Source organism: Ischnura elegans, chromosome 7 (assembly GCF_921293095.1).
Source record: "Ischnura elegans chromosome 7, ioIscEleg1.1, whole genome shotgun sequence".
NCBI classification, from domain to species: domain Eukaryota; kingdom Metazoa; phylum Arthropoda; class Insecta; order Odonata; family Coenagrionidae; genus Ischnura; species Ischnura elegans.
This window is the reverse complement of record NC_060252.1, coordinates 87,006,243-87,026,318: the sequence shown is the minus strand read 5'-3', so window position 1 is coordinate 87,026,318 and position 20,076 is coordinate 87,006,243. Positions and strand designations below refer to the sequence as shown.

Below are 20,076 nucleotides of genomic sequence, written 5' to 3'. Positions count from 1 at the left end.
CAAGCCATTCTCTGGGTTGAATCCCTGAATGAGTGAGAAAAAGAGTCATAAGATCGAATCCCGGGAAAACTGGCCCCTTAAAGAGGTGACCGCTGAATATAGGCAGCCGTTTGGTGGGGTTTCACTGTATTCAATATTCGGTTTTTACGTAATACGGCGAGTATAGTACTTCTTATTGGCCATTGAGAAATATTTTTTGAACATATCAACGATTGGGGGTTTCCGGCAATACTTCGGGGAGTTTGCTGAAAATTTCGAATGAATAATTTAAAATTTGTTTTTCCACAGAATTTTTTATTGAATAATGACCATGGTTTCGATGTTTAAAGTCATTTTCTGTTGTCATCTACCAGAAGATTACGGCTAACAGTTAACGTCATCTAACTGAAGATGACGTTAAGCAACAAAATGATCTTCATGATTTACTGAAACATTCTGTAGAAAAACAAATTTTAAGTTATTCATTCCAAAATTCAAGCATTAAAAAAAGTCTTGTAAAGCTTTATATTCATCTACATCTAAATAATACTCCGCAAGCGGCCTAAAACACGTGTGGCAGGGGGTGTTAGGACACTGGCCATTTGCACATAAAAACGAAATGCTCTAACAAAATTACGACTGGCATTCATTTAAGTCCTTTGCGTTTAGGGGGAAAAAGGAATTCGCATATCTATCCGTTCGGCAAATCTCGCTTAATTTATCCCTCTTAATTTATCGCTTCTGTCGGACCTGGAAATATAGTGGGGCTCTAAGATTATGTTCTTTGTGTCGCTCTTAAAGATGTCCGTTTTCAATTGTTCAAGCATTCTAAGCCTAGCGCGCAGCGTCCGAGTCTCCACATATTGACACATAGTAACCCATATTAACACATATTAACCCGAATGTTGGTTTTGACGAGTGAGAGTACAGCTCAACCTAGATGAAACCAGCCCAGTAGTTATCTAGAAGAAAATAAGTCACCGTTTTAGCATGCTCAGCGCAAATTTCGCCAACTGTCAGTTTCCCTTGCTCCCTCGCGAGAAAAGATGCGGAAGGTATGCGGTGCTGGCCGCTCAATATTGAAATCCAATTCATCGATTCTCTCGCCGGTTTAGGCGCGCGCTAGAAGGATTTCTCACCAGCCTTGGGATCAAATTTACTCGTGACTAGCAGCCATTTCAGTTTTATCGCCAATCAATGTGGGTTTTGAAGTGGGAAATATTAGGAAGGTATGGATATTTTCGGAAAGCAATAAAAATACTACGGTTTATAAATGGCTTTTTATAAATAGAAGAAAACGGGTATAGCAGTGAAGACAACAAAAAGAGAATTGCGTTAACAAATGAGGCGCTCAGTAACAGGAAGGATCTTTTGAGAGGATCGTTATATATGAGTTTAAAGAGTCTGATCTGGAGCGTAGCATTTTACACTATGGAAACATGGACTCTTACAATTATTAAGAAGGACGAGAGAAAACTGGAGTCATTGGAGATGTGGGTGTGACGAAGAATAGGGAAGGTGAAGTGGACGGAGAGGAGGAGGAACTACGAAGTTCTGAACATGGTGGGTGAGAAGAGTCAGGTTTTAGATGAGAAACAAAGGAGATAGAAGTTTAGAGAGAGCGAGTACTGAGCGGGTATGTAGTAAGAAGTGTTTAAGGGTAGAATGTTATGAAAATGAAGGATAGGGAAGAAGAGAAGAGGATTTTTAGATGAAATGATGACGTATGTGCGTATGTTATAAATGAATTAGAAAACCCTCATTTTAGTGTAAAAGTTGCCATGGAAAAATCAATAATGGGTTGTTGTTCATTTCGACGCAAAATAGAGAACACGAAAGTTTCGTGAATTTTGTGCGTCAAAAGATTAAGAGTAAAAATAAATAAATACAGTAAATAAACCGTAAGTAGTGACCAGAAAATAAATTCTATCGCTGCATTACGATAATGAAAGAGAGGAGGCCGTATTATGAATTGAAGTAGAAAGTCCGTAAAGGGAGGGGAGACTGCCTAATTCTTGAATAGTCTACGGAAACCAAAACAAATCAATGGATATACAGATAAACAAATGAATTAAAACCAATTGGCTTAGTGGCTAACTTTTGAGTTTTAGTATTCTATAGATAATAACACAATTCAAGTTAGCATGTTAATCTATTATTTTCAGTATACACTCCAAATGCTCTTAATAAATAAGAATTAATGAATGATAAGTATTTTGCATTGAACTTTGTGGCAAAGAAGTTCCTCATTTTGCATGCAATTGAATGTTACATCTTAGGAAAAGAAGTATTTATGCCTAAATGATTATGTATTAATTTTCAGATTTTATTCCAGTATAGTCAAATATGTGTGGATCTATGTTAAGGTGCATTTTATCATTAATTTTACATTACTTCGTTCTCAGTGTTTCGGGATTTCCTTTCAGTGCGACATGTATTTAGCATTAATCTATTTTGTAGCGTTTTACCTATATACCAATTTTCAAGTATGAGTTTAGTTAGGCTTTTGAAAGGTTTGATTTGGGCTCTATACCTACCTTTCATAATACAACAATTACTATGTGAACCTTTATCATGTACCTCATGTATTTCACTTTGTTCGATATATCTGTAAGTTTTCTGTTTTCTTATGATTTAATAATTCTATTGTATGGAACTGTTATTTATCTATATAACATGAAGCCCCTTAACGACCACTCATTCATTCATTCACGTATACAAATGTTTGGGTTGAACGAGACGAGATACGGCAAAAAGTCTAATGAAGACCCCCTCTAAAATTGTCTGAAACCCCAGGAAAAATTATGAAAACACTAAATTTACAATTATTTATCAGTCTATTCATATAAAATTGAGTTTATGGGGATTAGTTTAAAAAATGGCCACCAAATTCCAATGGCGGCGCGGCAGTCATACAAACGAAGAATCATAGCAACATATTTGTTTATGAAAACAAGAGGAGCTAAATTGGGAAAGAAGATAAAGGAAATGAAACGAAAAACTGATAAATACAAGGAAGGAAATTAAGAAATTAATATTTGAAGTGTCTATTCCTTTGCGTCTTCTTTCCGCAAGAACAAACATCTGTTTAAATCAAAGCGCATTCAAATCAAAAGCGGATAAATGTAAGGTAAGAAATTAGTTGTTGATTTTGGTATATTACATCGAGAGTGTGGTGTTTATTAATTTCAAAGTTAACAAATGCTCCAAATGCCATATTAAAAATATGATTCGTGCTGTTGACTATAGTAGAAAGACTTTTAAACAAGTCTTACATAATATAGGTTGGTAAAAATGATTTTATTATCGTGTTTTGTGATGGTGATAACTTTTTATTTTTGTTTACGTTCTTTTTTCCGTTAATTTCCTTTTTAATGTACAATGTTATCCGTGAGCTGCAGGAGTGAATAGGCAGTGAATGATACAATATGGCAAGATAAGTGCAAATAAAGGTATTTCTTATTCAATTATTTGTCTTGCGAAAATCACGTTTCCTTGAGTGACTAAGTTATTCAACTGTGAAAATTATCGAAATCTTGACATTCACAATGTCTTGTACACCAAAGGCTGTGATCCGTTACTCACCAGATTTATTGCGCATTGCGTTGGATATTAAAGCTGAGATATTTGTGTATCCCGATTCATTAAAACTTTAAATAGAGGTATTTCTGAAGTGAAATAATTCGCGATCAGGATCAATAATATTTCGATAAAATTCGTCATACTAGCCCCAATTCATGCTAAGGCGCATTTGTTTCTAGATACTGATATTCAGCCCCTACGTAATTCGCTTACGAAGCGGGGAACAGCTGTTACATCTTAGTCGTATATGATATAAGAATTTGGTTGAGTTTTGTGGAAAATAATTAATAAACGTGTTTTTCATTGTAATACGTAAAGTCGTTATGTTATGATATTACGTATGCATTGGGTGTTACAGTGGAACGTGGTCTCAACGCTTTTTGTATTTGAATTGAATAAGTTAAAGAAACTCATAGAAATTTATTTTACTTTTTCAGCCCCTCAGAAAAACGTTTCTCTTTATAAATATTTACATTCATATTGTAGCCTACGTACCATGCGCTCGTTTTACGTGAAAGTGGAAATATTGCTTATACCTAAGCTTGCCAGCTTAAAAGTAAACGATCCTTAAGTAACAAGTAGCAAACAAAAAGTGTAAGACCTCCCACAGTGAGCATAACAGGCCGTAGGCCTTTTTCGGGGGGGCCTAGGGGGGGCAGAGCCCCCCCAGCGAGCTAAGCGAGTATATAATATGTAGGTGCCTTTGGTCACCTTGTTTATCAGGGTAATATCCGGGTCTATTCTGCTGAATTTCCTTGTAAGTGGGGATGGCCCTATTAAAAAAGAATTGTATTCTCCTTATCCTGTATAAATATCCTGTTATCTTACAACTCTTTAATGGTGATTCATTAACTTCCCTCGTTCTATCGCCATTCTCATTCTCAGTGGAGCAACTTACCTGAGTGAAAGAACGTAGGCTTGTAAGTTTTGGCCTGGCGCAATCCCTTATTACCGGTTGAAATTGAGTTCTACATCTACGTTTTCGTCTGCATCTTTCCTTGTAAGCCGCCTTAAGAGAAGTGTGGCGGCAGGTGTTTGGACACAGGACATTAACTTGTGACAGCACTCATTAAAATTTCGGTTCATGTGGTGAATAAATTTTACTTTCCGAGTTCGACCAAACATTTATTATGGTCTTTTATTGTTCGGTAAAAAGATGAGATCCTATACCTATCCGGTCAGAAAATATCTCTAACTTTATATTTTCTGTCGGATTTGCAGAATAGAGAATGGCTCTAAGATAATTTCCTCCTTGTTGATCAAATTGATAGCTATATGTTCTTAGTTATCCAAGCTATCTAAGCGTACCGCTTATATTCCGAATCTCTGGTGGCCCCCAATGCTAATTTGTTTAAAATCTGTGTTGCTCTCTGTGTTCGTTTGTAGCAGTAATTTACGACGGGCACCGCTTTCCTTTTAATGTTATTTAGTTCTCTGATTGAACCTTTCTGCGCTTTATTAATTACACTTGCCGTGTGTAGCCTGGAGAGTGTGAAATGGCACCTTTCCATCACTTAAGCATAGTTACGTTCATTATTGTGAAATAAAATAATATTCATCCCACGCATTTTTGTATTCCAATACATCGACTATGTCTAACTCTTGTTATAATCGTGAATTGGCGAATCATTCTATTAGGGTGAGATAAGTTTTATATGAGGAGATAGTTGCTGTATAGTATCTTACATGAAATTTTGGAGTACTGCATAGAATCCAAAGTGAAGTTACAAAAAGAACTCACTTAAAAAATGAAATTCCCACAAAGGTCCAAAATTTTCTTTCCCGCTAAAACAAACTTTCAAAAACGTTATTTTGTGAAAAATGAGCGTATGCAAACGCACATAAATGGGCTAAAATTGCATTTTTAAATATAATATTTTGAAGAGTAATAATTGTAATGATGTTTAAATAAAAACTAAAGACTGAAAAATCGTTAGGCGTATCAAATAACGCATACCAAATATTTCAAAGTGGATTGGAAGAAATTAAAGTCACCAATGTAGGGAAATTTTACTTATAATGGTGAAAAGCTGCCGTTCTGCCATACTTTTGATGCTTTGGTGACTTTCAGAAGCCGCGCACCTACGCTCATTTCAGTGAAAGACTTACAAGCCATTACGCCAAACCAAGCGGGCCATTACGTTAATTTGGAAACTTCATGTCCTCGCATGAAAGTTTATGGCTACCTAGCTTTCTTTTCTTTTTGCCCTTGGGTCTTTGAAATAAGTCTACGTACTTTGACCCGTACCTTGTTAAGAGACTTGGTTTATTAGATTTTTAATATCATTACCTTTTCCACATTTACCTCATGCAATATTCACGATAACTACCTTGTACCTCGTGCTCTTTGCAATATCGCATTCACGACTGGAATACCTTTTTACGCGGTATTGTAAAAGACTCACCCCTCAAAGTGCATATTTTTTATAACCTTTCTGCAACGTACATACTGCAGCTTAATAAAATATTGGCATTTTTCCAGGTCGTTTCATATTATTGACAATGCATATTCTCTTTCACTTCCAACTTTTGCCCTCTATTTTCTTGCCACACAGTTTTATTTATTCTAAGTGTATTCTGTAATACCTATACATTTTCAAAATTACTTTTTATTAGCTTCATGTCTCGTATTATGTCTTTGCGTTTCTACAAGCGTTTCTACGAAATGCTATTGATCTCCATAAATAGAGAGGTAGTGATTGTGCGAGGTAAATATATATATAAGAAATTATTTTTTCTTCCTTGGTGTACAAATTGCAGTCTTTGAAACTTCACGCTCGTATTAATGTTTAATTGGATGTGATGAATAATTTTGCTAATCATAGATAAGTGTGTGGAAATAAGAATTTGTGATCGTTTTCTAGCGGTATAGCTGCTTTTTAAATTATTTTAATCACCCTGCAGCACGCTAGCAAGAAAAAGTTTTAAAAAACGGCGTTTTAATTTTATTTCTACAGGAAAAAAGCACCAAACAAAAAAAAACTAAATAATTTTTCTTTACTTTTATCTTTTTCATGCAAACATTATATATTGTACAAATATTCTGATTTTCTCATGAAACTAGTTTTCCTTGATTGTTTTTCATGATCATATCCGAACGTCCAACCCTCGGATTTTGCTCATTCACTTACAATTTACCGTTCGGCTCACGTGTAAGTGTAACTTTTGAGGAGGATGAAGTCATACAGTGTTCGACGGTGACGTACATCAAAGACGTTTCAATTTACCGGGCTAGATATGCAACGCATTGGAACTCCCAAGTTCTTCGTATGTCCTCTTGATGCAAGTGGGTTTTCAAACATGATTTCCCGACCCAATGATCCTTGAATGATTTTGCGAGTTTGACCTTGAGTAGAGTAAGCAACCGTACTCTTATGGGAAGATATTTAAATCAAGAATCAGTCTTCAAAGGTGATTCATTTCTTTGAATTTTATTCATTTCATATAGTCCAATCGAGTGCAACAACAGCATACGGACGAAGTGGTGCATTAAGGCACGTGTCTTTTTCACGCGCATTTTTTTTAACTTGCTTCTTCTGTTTGTCTGTTTCAACGAAGGAATGTGTAATATATTTTCATTCGTCTTTACATTTTCTGATCAGCTTGAAATTTGGCGCTTTAGTTCGCTCCTGATGACAATACACTATTCAATAATTATCATTTGAAATTTTAATTGCCTATTGACTACTTAATCAACTAAATTTACATTCGCAAACATGATTTTAAATTTTTTCATTTGATGACGTTAATTGTATATTTTGTGACAGAAACTTATTGACAGACATAGTTCATTCAATTGAATGAAACACCACTAAAAAGTATAATACGAAAATAAAATTTGAAAAGATATTAAAAAGCATGATTTTGCCAAAACCATGGTAAAATATATTAAATAGTAAAAAAAATATTTTTTATCACTCGGAAAATTAAGCGTGGGTGAAGATTAGGTTTAGGTATTAATATTGCGTGCCTATCCTTACTCATCAGGCAGAATCTACCACTCTCATTTATATTGAAATTAATCAGCATTACTATTTTACTCCTGATGATGTAAAGTTTATATTTTTACTTTATAGTGTTTTTCCTTCTGTTTTTGGACAAAGTGTTTTTTAATCTATTTTTTATTGCACTCTTTTCTACTAGTAGTCTTGATTTAATATCCTTTTTCTCACTAAACGTAGTATCAACATAATAATTTCTCATTTGGATCTTCGTTTACGATATTTTTTTTCTTCGTACTTATTCTTTTTGATGTGTTACCTACCTGTCCACAGTTCATTTATTTTATTAACCATAAAGTTTTCCCAAAAAACTTGGCATATATCTTGATTTCCTTGCGCAGTATTTCGATTGTGTGCAAATGCCTCCTCTCCGTCAAAAGGAAAATCTACTCACTATTTGATTCATGTGGTAGGTTTATCTCAACTGGTGATAGTAAAGTTCTTTATGGGCGGAGTCATAGGTTTGTGGAATTTCCGTCTTCACAATCGATGCCAAGTTCGTTGGACAGACTTAAAAGTTAATAAAATAAATGAACAGCCAATGGGTAAGTAATACCTCTGAAGTAATAACAACGAAGAAGAAAAATATTGGAAACCAAGATCCTAATAAGGAGTCATTATGCAGATATTATGCTTCATAAGGTTAAGGACGTACTATCAGGGCATGTAGTTGGAAAGAGTATGAAAAAACATGTGCTTCAATGTCACCCTTCGTCAGTATGCCATTGTTTCGCTCAATTTAACTATCTGAAATGAATAAAATGCAAAGGAATGAATTATCTCTGGAGACTTAGCCATAAATTAAATATCTTCGTATAAGAATACGGTAGTTTTTCGCTACTCGGGTCAATCCCACATTCAGGGCCAGCCTTGGGCTTCTCTGAATCGCGAGGACGTTTTCTTCAGGATGTTATTCTTTACCCGTATTCACTGCAATCCCAGTATCATCTTCAAATGTTACTAGTATTGCTTTGGAGTCACTATGAGGGAAGTTGACGTGTCAGTCTCGGTTTGTTGGAAATGGAAGTTGAACCTTGTTCCTCAAGGCATCTTCCGTTATTAGGGGTCCATGTTTGACGCTTAAATTCATCCCTCACCCACCCTTCAGTGGTTTTTTCCTTCATACATGTACCACATAGACTTAAAAGTATATCATTTAGTCACTGAGCCGGCATTCCGCGCAGATTAAAATACAATTGAAATAAACTGCTCAAAATTTTGAGGAGTAGAGTAACACCATTTTAGAATTCATGTCTTCAAGTAGAATTTTTTTTACTCTTTTTAACTGAATCTTGTTATTCTATTTGAAACTCGTGACTACATTGCTAATCGACAAAGGATTAAGGGATGAATACTGCAGTTCAGAATATTCATAAGCCTCTACTGCGTTCCAATCTCGACCATCCCGGCTCGTATTAATTGATGTCCAAATATTTGCCCAAGCGCCGTCGGTGGTGGAGAGAAATGTTTAGTCGCCGGTCAAATATATCGGTTCGTAAAATTTCGCGATGAATTCCCGGGAATTTTGTTTCCAATCCAAGAGACGGAAGTAAACGAAGTTTCACCCGGCCGATATGAAACATTCACAAATCATATTCATTTCGCGATAAAAGGGCAAAGCAGTTAAATGACAAGGCTTCGGCCAGCTTCCTCTCGGAGCGCGGCCACCCAAAGCTCATATCACCGGACAGTTGCAAAATGCGATCCGCAAGCTCGCAAACATCCTGCCTGTGGACTGTGGGCAATATGCGATAAAATGAGGAAACGGCATCCGAATGTCCGCATAGAAGAAGGGATAGGGGAAAAAAAGTAAAAAAAGGCTGCCGGCAGAATGAGCATTTACTCGCGAAGCCAAGTCCTTTGATCGTGAATTCCGCTTGGTGTACCGATATTCAAGCGTTTAGCTAGTTTATGGATTCCGGCTAAGCGGCATGCACCATCAGTTGCAAGCGCAACTTGTATAAGGAAATATTGATGTGACGTCAAACAGTGCCTTCACATGGGTTCCTCCCATCTCCGCTGCGTTTGAGATGCGCACAAAATTCGACGCTGGCCTAAATCAGCTTTCATCAAAAAATTATGATTGATTACATGTGTGGTGTATAAATATGTAGGACTACCCTACTGCTTGCTCCTCAAGTCATTTCTGCTTGCTTCATTCTATTTTGAGCACCTTTGGGAGAATAAATAATGATTTCTGAGTTATTAAGATATAAAATCTTAAGGGTCTTAACGATGATCGGCTATAATGACATACATTTTGTGCCAAGAATATTTTCGTTTGCAATGATGAAAGCGGCTGATTATTGGAAACTTTCAAATTATGAAGGCTGTTAAGTTATAAAAATCAGTTTATCAATAAGTTTCGTGTGGGCTACTTGTCGAAAAAATTCAATGCTCTGGGAGTAAAAATAATTACCATTTTGGGGCATCTCTTCAAAGAAATGAATTTTACGCTAGCAAAAAAAGTTATAGCAATGGTTTTGGTTCTGGCAGTAGTTCCTCTCGTTTTCGTCCGACAACCTTCCAACAACACTTTTGACGAATACTAGCATTCCCGTCCACCATTAAGGCCCTGAATTCCTCCTCCTCCCGTCATTCGCTACATTAAAATATATAGTAACTTTCAATTATTAGATACAGATGTTGATTCTAGGGTCGAACACTGTGTATTTTTACATGCTGAGTCCCTTGAGTATGTATTTTTTTATTCGCATTTGTTAATGTTTTTTAAATATTTTTGGGCAAAAGGTTTAAGCTTGTAACTTCAATAACACATACAATTTTGTACATAAAGGGTCATCATCATTATTGGAACAATACTAAGACTGATTTGACGCATCTCTCTCTCTCTCTCTCCAATCCTCTCTCCTATACGTAAGTCTGTTCATATCGACGTATTTATTATCTTCTACATACTTTATAACCTATCCTATGTAACTCATTCGGGGCCGTCCATTGCCCTTCTTGCCTTCCACCTGTCCCTCTACGATTGTTTTCATCAAGCTATCATGTCTGATAATGTGACCTACTAAGTCGTCCCTCATTTAGGTTTTTAGATTTTTAGAGTTGTCTTTTCTCCCACTCTTCTTAGCACTTCCTCATTACTTACACGATCGATCAATATTATCTCCACCATTCTTCGGTAATTAACGGAAAAATAACTAAGATATCATTCATGTGACGTAGACACAGCTAAGCAGCCAACCAAAGGCAATAAGGTTGGAGAGTTATAAAATTCACCCTCTTCTGAGTGATAGAATAGGTATTCGATCGATGTATTAATATTAGCTTGAAACGAAATGCACGATAGGTTCGGTTCTCAATAAAATCTTGTGAGGATTAGTAAAAACATCTAAACCATTTTTATTATTAAATAATCCGAAGTTTCTTTTCACTCAGCTCTCGACTCCACTCTCGTATATCCTAACTTTCTCAAAGCCACGTATTTCTCCCTTTTTATATCCTTAATTCCTTTTACTGAGTAACTCATTGAGGGCCGTCCTTAGCCTTTCTGAACAACCACTTCTCCTTCGATGATTATCTTCATCAGGTCATCATGTCTCACAATGTAGGCGATTAAGTTGTGCCACCTTCTTCTTACAGTTTTTTGAAGACTTCTCTATTCTCCCACTCTTCTATCACTTCCTCTTTATGTAATTGGTCGATCAATTTTATCTTCATAATAGGGTAGTTTCCTTCATCAAAGAAAACGAAAGGCATTGATTGCGATTCCTTACCCACCATTAGTGTATTCATAATATACAAATTATTTGGTTTTAGAAATCCCAGTTTAGATGAATGTTAATGGTCAATTTTAACCTCATTTGAAAAAGGTCAGATTGGCGCCCATGCGATTCCACTCCACGTGACGTCACAGGGACCTAGATTCTATACGAGTAGATAGGAGTTTTACATGGTCTGAGATTACCAATGCATTCATGATGCACAGAGCTCAGGGAAACATCTCGCAATAATCACACATTAAAAATACCTAAGTTTCCTTCGTTTGATAGGGTAATAATAATCCTTATTTAAGCCAAGCGCTACCTGCTAGCAGGGTACTCAGCTACCTGCTAGCAGTATGCGTCGTATCAGCGCTCAAGCCTCGTCCCAAGGTCACCTCACACGCCGACAGTTGGAACCAGAAATATGTCACACGGACTTTTCCCATCATTCCTACTTAGCCGTCGCGTTTTCGCGCGCTTAAAATTTTTCACTTTTCATTTTATCTCGAAAAATAGATATTGTCATTCGAAAAATCTAAGAGCGTGAAATGCGTACTCCAGGAGTAATAATCTTTTGATTTAGGCAATAAAAATTAATAGGAAACCACCCTATTCTTCGGCGACGTCAAATTTTGAATGCTTCACGTTTGAATTTTCTGCTGATTCACAGCGTCGAATCAATTGCTTCCTTACTTTTACGGTTATGTTCTTAGTTTTACGTAGATTCATCTTTAGGTGCAATGCCCTTTTCGCCCGAGATATTCCGCTGATTATTTCTTTCTTGTTTCCTGTATCGCTGGTCACTCGATTTCTTAATTAGCAAATCACTTTCAAATCTTCAAGCTTTTGTTTTCTTAATTTAATATTTGTGCTGATGCCTTCTCATTTGCTACGTACTAACATTTAAAATTCATTTAAAAGTTGATTTACTGCTGATATACTGTTAATATTCATTATTTTTGGGTTCCATAATCGTGGCTGAAGAAAGCGCACATACAGTTGCTACTTGGCTACACCACTGCGTGAAAACAGCTTATTTATAGCCTCCATCTTTTCCAAATTGCTTAAAATTGAACTTAAAAATCTATTTTTATACCGAAAGTATATAGTTTTACAAGCTTAACCATATATTATGCGGAAAAGAAAATCATACATTCTCATGAGTACGTTTTAATTTGTTGAGTTGAAAATTTACGTTAAAACTGTATCATTTAAATGTAGGTGTAGGAGATTGGTGAATGCTAAGAGACTAGCCCGTTTCTGAAATGGAGATGACTGAAAACGTTCACGGTAGTCAGATCTGTCGTGCCCATGCGTCATCACAAGATACTTATCGCGTGCCTGTCAATATATTATGATAGGTTTTAGTCACGCCTTTTCAGACAGATATACATGCTGAGTGCCAGCAAAGCGGTTTTTACTGATTTAGTCTCTAAGAGAAACGTAATACACTTTAATGAGATAAATGTGACAAAATAACAGCACAGCATCATTAGGTAATGGCATACGTCACACTACGTCCGAGCCTCCATTATTATTCTTTTCGCCTCCAGGAAGATAGTAAGATAACCAGTCTGTGGCATGGTATCTTTCCTCGTATATTTTTCTAAGTAATTTTTTTAAGTTTTATTTTTTAATCCATGGCTACCAGGGCAGCAATCGTTAAATAAATCAAGTGATATTAAGTTCGAAAGCTTTTTCGAAATAAATAAGTTGCACAGTAATGGTTTTAGTACATTATGCGCGAGTCAAATGTGGAAGAAAATTCATATTTTTTTATATGCAACAGCAGAATCAAAAAATTTAAAATGTTGGATCTCATAATATTAACGTCATTTACCAATTTATAAGAATATGCTTTTCATTGCTACTGGCTTACGTATCGGGTTATCCTCCGTTCAATTCTGGAATGCAGATTCAAATATCAATGGTGACATGAATTGGGTCGGTGTCATAAAATTCAAAGTATCTTACCATAACGATATTATTATTTGCAGAAAATTTTGCAAATTAACTTCCAATGTGTCATGTGTTTTGATTTCAAATCGTAAAATAAAAAAATTAGGTTGCTTCTCGTGGATATTTTGATCTTCTAGCTCATTATTACGCTTGGTTATCGGTATCTTTTCTGATTTGATATCTACGGAAAGGTTTGGCTTCGTTAAGCTGTGTTTCAACGTATATTTATGCAACTTTTGATGCACGTATTTTTATTAGTTAATTTGATGATCTCGTGAAAATTATAGCTCAAAAATAACTCAGTGTTGCTATATTATTTGAGGATCCACCTTTAGTTTTTAAAAGCTATCAACTTTTCCATAAGGTTATTGTTCGTTAAACTATGTCAAAAAAATCAAATTAAAAGGGTGAGAAAGAAAAGATTAAAAAATATAAAGAAAGATAAAAATCACCATTTTGAACGAAAAGTAAAAATTAAATTAATTGAAGTGAAAAAAAAAACGGAAAATAAAAAATATAGAAAATATACTTATTTTACCATCAATGCTTGTCAGATCAATGTTCTAATTGTAGTATATTAGTTTCTCCGATCACAAACAACGTACTACCCACATAACTCCAACAAATGCACTCCATATTTATTTTATTTTGAAATTGTTTAACCGTAACAGCTGCATCGCGTCAGATAATGAGAGTCCTTTGAATTACATCACCTCATCGTATTATTAATTAGAGCGATGCTTGTGAATACCCAAATTATTAAAATGTTCCTTCTACCATAAAATGCGCGTGTAACATTTTTAATGTCCGATAGAAAATTCTCGTGTATGGAAGTTGTAAAATAGGGAGGATCTTCCTTATTATGAGTATGATACCACAATAGCGAGTAAAAACAAATAATTGGAGGAATATTTCTCGGGTTTCCCACCGGGTGTCTTATCGGGTTGTAGTTCCCAACGTTTCCATGACTAAGTCCGTCATCGTCATCAGGGGTTAATGTTGAGCCAAGTTTTTTCTCCGATATTTATACTCACGAGGGCCGTTCAAGTGGGCCCTGATTGGTCCTTTCTGAATTGGGGTGATTTATAGTGATTGATCACTGACTTCCAGGTATTACTTAACTGGAAGCCTTTGTCTCTGTTTAGGTTCTTTTGGTGTATGTTGATTTGTATGGCTTCTTTGACAATTCGATCCCAGTAGTTGTCTGTGCGGCATAGCACTTAGGTACTTTTAAAATCTACTCGGTGACCGAGGTCCAGACAATGCTCTGCCACCGCCGATTTCAGTGGGTGGAACAAGCGTATGCATCGTTCGTGTTCTCAAACTCATATTCTACAAATAATTGGGTTGAAATTTTGAATAAAACACAGTTTATTTGTCTTTCTATGAAATTCGTACAGAAAACTATGAAACGCGTGTTGACTTTGAAATATGTAAGCAGAGATTTATTGAAATTTTGAGATTCCTTCCAGAATTTGAAATATAACTGTATAGTACGAAAATTGAATAATATTATACCAATTTCTTTTTCATATTCGAGGGGAATAAAATTACATGCACTCTTTATTTCTCTGCCACTTGCACTTATTTCAATAGTAAAAAGAGATTTGGATATTTTAATTATGCTATTTGAGAGTTCATTCTACATTTTGAGGATCATTATTAGTATTCTCTGGGCTAACAAAGAGAATACCACGGCCTAAAAGGATTACCATTCATATTTACTACTAAATGGTAAAACCCTAAATAAAAAAGTACATTCCAATCGCTTTGAATAACTTATCTGTGTTATTTCATCTACATTCTTTTTTAAATATTGCGTGCTGTATTAATCACATTAAGTGCCTTAATTTTATTTTTAAGTTTTACATGTAATTGGTCCGTCCCAATGATATATGTAAGAGTAGTGTACTACGGCTAAAAGTTGACATAGGTCTAAAAGGAAAATTTTAATAGCACCAAGCCTCATGAAAGATAATGTATAATTCTTAATGTTTTCTTACTTTCAGCTATAGCTTTAACCGTTAATTGTTAATGTATTTCTCTGACTATAAAGTTTGCTGGTTTATCTTCTCAGTCTCCCGGATCATGAGTTTCCCAAATACTCTTGCATGTATAAAATAATAATTCATTTTAATAAACCACCTATTTCCAACATTCGTTATACAGTTATAATACTCCACGATGTAGCATTTTTAATTCATGGTAGTGAATTTTCAACTCCCGCAGTTTCACAAAGCTCCTTGGAGGTTGTGTTTGAACCGCTCGAGAATATTCCGATGGAGTAAAACTTGTTTAAATAGCAATCAGCTACATTTTTCAAACAGCTTCAAACATCCAACGCCGCATAGCCGTCCCATAGATAGCTCTTTTCTTCCTTGGGATTGGCTCATTCACCAGATTTTATAAAGTGTCGATAATGGTAGAGTTTGAAAAAAGAAAAGACCCGTATTATTCCGTTTATCGATTCATGTCCTACTTCTCAAGCTATTCGCGTCAAAGCATGGGCATAGCCTTCACCGGTTCGCACATAAGTTGATGACGTCACAAGCTCCTGCAATGCGGGTCGACGCCTCTCAGCCCCTCCTCGGTCTATTGAATGGACCTCACAAGGTTCGTTGTAGTCTACCCTCCCGTAAGCCATTCTTTTCCTCATTGACAGGTTCTCCGTGCCCGAGCAAACGAGCCAGAAATCTAATGACGTCACCAACTCATGAAAAGTGGGCGGTAGCTTTCGCATTTTCTCATTTTGAGTTTACGAAATAACGGCAGAATGGGGAAGGTATTTTTTTTCGCCGGTACTCATTGATCTCTTCCATCTACTAAAGTCATATGGTTAAAGGCAATTACGAGTTCTAGTGGAAGACGCCATTATCTCGAGAAATTCAAACGCCCCTGGTCCTATTAGAAACTCCAATTAACCATTCACAAATTTCTTATAATCGTTAAAGAAAAAGGTTTATCAAAATTCTAGTCTCTTCTTTGTAACTATTTCTTTTTCTTGTTTATTTATTATGAAAAAATTATTGTGAAAGACATTGTTATAACCTTTTATGTATCAAAAATATTTCAACATATGAAGATGTATTTGTATACCGAATATTTGGCAAAAGTTTGCATTAAAAATTCTAGACCTATACTCAAAGACACTGAATCAACAAAAAAAGTAATCTAAAGAGCAGTTTACTCACCATGGCTTTCCAACACAACCATATTAAGTACTACAGCAGCAACTAGTCTCCTCAGGACCTGCACCATTGTAGATCGGCGACTTCCTAGGCGACCCGTAGGGTCAAACGTGCTTTTTCCGCAGCGAGTATTCATGACTTAACGTTTCCACAACCTACTGAAGGACTGATGAGCGCTCAGTTGAAGAACTTAAGATTCACGGAAATCGGTCAGGAAGTATTTCACGACCATGAAAAGTCGAAGCAAAAAGTCACTGGCACTGAGAGATGCATTGATGATGTGTCCTGCTCGATTTCATGTCAGTTAATGTGTTAGTTCACCAAAAAATCACTCTCATTTTAAGCAATACCCTTTTTAATAGCCCCATTTAGTAGCCCAAGAATAATGAAGGAATGTAGGGACTATTATGTTGCATATGGGTATTAGTTCCTCACCTCCACCTATACCTGACCTCAAACTCACTTGTGATGTCGGTCACGATCGTATTCACATCTCAAAAGTGGAGAGTTTCTGTGTTGAAATTCTAGTTGGACGTCGAAGCGCTGGTATCAAGCCACAACTGATCACTTTTTCGGGAGTAATCCCGGTGATTCCTTTGAAGGGGAAACTAATTTTTGATCACTGGCGCCGTATACCGGAGGCAATAATTACTTCCATTCACCATTACGGCTATGCTGCCTTACATTCGCGTAGATAGGGCTAAAAGGAAACCAAGTCCAGTCGCACTTGCACAACCAGATATTGAACGAAGCCTAATTTTCAGTATTTAAGGGTTCCACGTACATTCATGTTCTAAATTCACTCATCACAAAGTGATACTAGGCTTTGATTTATAGACGTCGACGAATTGTAAGAGTTTTTTTCGCATCTCATACTAAAATTACACTGTCAGCTATAATTCACCGTTACCGATAATAATTGGAACTGAAAAGATGTTATTTGAAATGAAAGATGGCTCAATGGGCCACGGGCAGTTGCAGTGGTGGTTCACAATAAGAAATCGAAAATTAAAGGAAACTGTGCTTCTCCTTCTTCATTCTTATAATAAATATTATTTTCGTTAGCGAAGTAAAAATATATTAATCTTTCCCTTGTCACTTTATTCTCCCAAACTGGTTCGAACAAAGTTAAATCTATTTCTATTACTCGCTCTATATAAGGTTACGAATATTTTCAGACTGGTCATCCCCACCCAGCTTCGCAAACTAGAGGTAAGTCAAATTTCTTTTGCCTAGTTAAATGAAATGGCTTCCTCCCTCTGTCTCCACTTTACTCACCATCTAATGAAATGTCTCCATCCAATATCCCAAGCAATGAATTAATGCGATGCTACCGTAATCAACAGAAACTTTCTTCACAGACTAGTTATTGATTTTATCCAATAAACTCAGTACAAAATTCCAAACTTTTTACTTCGAGAGATGAAGCAAGTCTCATTTGGGTTCCACAAATTTTAAGTAGTTGCTCCTTTTTTCATGACTAGGGAATCCGGATCTATTTCCAGCATTTTTTCTCCCCCAAGTAGCCTACACAGAAATAATTTTTCAATTGCAGTATTCTCTATTTTTTGCTGCCGTCGTTAATACCGGTACACTGTCAGAAAACTAGAATTAATGGAATTTAATCCGAAAAAGAAAAAAAGATCTAAATATCCTATGAAACATGCGCAACGTATTATTTAAAATCAAGAAACTTTCGATATTTTTAAATCAATTTTTACAATGTATTCCTACTTTTATATACGTAGTTTTCCTGCAGTTGTTAGTCACATATTTAAAAATTTTATATGCATACTAAATATGCCTCCTACATTTGTTTTTCATCAATATTATTAATCGTGTCTTTCGATCTGGCAGTTTTCCAAATGTTAACTAGATTTTTATGCTTAAATGTACGTATTCTGTCAATATTGCTGCCTGGGCATTTTTTCGAGAAACTTTTCTTTTTGAATATGGAATTCACCAAAAAAAACGAAGAATGTTAGTTCATGAAGAAAGTGTTTGGGAGCGTAAAATAATTTATAATTTCGTAAAATCGGTTATTTAAATCCAAGTTACTATCATAAATCTTAAGTGTTTCAAAGAGAGCAATGCTGAGATTGAATTTTTAGGGATCACGATGCTATTACTTTTTATAAATTTGCGCCGTTAAGAAATTACTCAAGTGTAAGTGGAAAGCTCGCATGATACTGTAGCGGCTACATTGGATTTCAGGGAATAATTAACCTCCTGCGGCATTTTTAGCAATATCATTTTCCTTCGATTCTTTGTGAAACTCTGACGCTGTTAGAAATCGTCAAAAGATAATGTTACTAGTTTTGCGTGCTACTATATCGACATGCTTTCTTTTATTTCTAATGGACTCTGGCAATCCTAGTTTTTGAGCGCCCCACAGGACAGGGTATTCCTCCCGCCTTTTTGCCCTCAAGTCGTTGAATGCACGTGCTGGCACCAGCCAATCGGGCTGAGAAACCGATCCTGGAATAAATCTCAGCCACGTGGGTTCTGGCGCGTCCGGAAACTCTTGCACACTTGGTCGACTTCACGGATGGTTTAATACGCCGAAACTTTCCGTTTTATCCGTTGAATTGAAGATATTATTGTGTTATTGGTAGAAGAGTGGTTGCTTCCAAAAAGTAACCTAGAAATTCACTGATCACCAATCCAGTACGATTGACGAGTTTGCTCCTACTACGTAGTTTTCACTTTGGCATCAATTTAACGACTTAATTACACTGATTAAAAATGTACCACAGCTGTGTTATAAAAGAGGCTCCCTTCAGTTTAAAGGAGACATCATAATTACCACCCACTATGAGTGTGTAACTAGAACAGGAATTCACTTCGGTGGAAATTATTAAACTGTTCGTTGAAGCTTAAACTTTTTCACAGGGCCAATATATTAGGGTAAAAAATATCTTAACCAGTCGGTAATGTTTCTCCAGAGTTTGAAAATCACAAGATGGGCGTATGAGATGATGAGGAGATGAATAGGGCCAGAAATCACTAACCGAAAGCCACGGTTCACAATTCAATCCGACAGAACAACACCTTGCATTGATACAATATATTTAATCGCGCCGATAATACGGTCGCACGGAACAATCCACCGATCTTCTGCGTTGAAAACTTGTTCTTTTAGAATCGGGAAGAGAGAAAACCCCACAACCGTCATAGCCACATACGGAAGGAATGGAATAGCAAAAATTCTCGATGATACTAAATAAAATCCGTCGGACAGCCACTGTTGATGATGCGAATATAAACGGGGGTTTATCCATACGCTGGTGACTGTTTTTCTTTCGAGAGGATGACTGCGATGACGTCACTAGGTGGTGATTATGGGTTGGATGCGCGATGAGATTAAGGTGGATATACTCCCTCTCGTGGTGCACGGGGTGAACTGCTCGTGAGCACGCCTCGGCTCCGACTGGCGTCGGCATCTGCTGCGGCCTTTGGCGGTCGACCGCGTGAGTGGGGAGCGAGTCGGCGCGGGCTTTGGTAGAGCGGGGCGTGAGGGGGGGTGGGAACGAGGAAAGGGTGGCTCGAGGGAGGGGGAGGGATGTGAATGTGGCGAATGATAGGGGTGCACGGAATCATGGGAAAGGGGAACGGTCCTGACAATTTTCGTACTCTCCC

General features: G+C 36.5%; 1 protein-coding gene across 1 annotated transcript in view; it reads right to left on the bottom strand.

Moving 5' to 3' along the window:
* LOC124162711 (carbonic anhydrase-related protein 10-like) overlaps positions 1 to 19,845 on the bottom strand; it is a 114,104-nt gene extending 94,259 nt beyond the window's left edge. Inside the window, exon 1 of the mRNA XM_046539321.1 lies at positions 16,441 to 19,845. Within this exon, the coding sequence (XP_046395277.1) occupies positions 16,441 to 16,573 (133 nt within the window). The 5' untranslated portion in view covers positions 16,574 to 19,845. The remainder of the gene's footprint in view (positions 1 to 16,440) is intronic.
* Between the last annotated feature and the right edge of the window lie 231 nt (positions 19,846 to 20,076).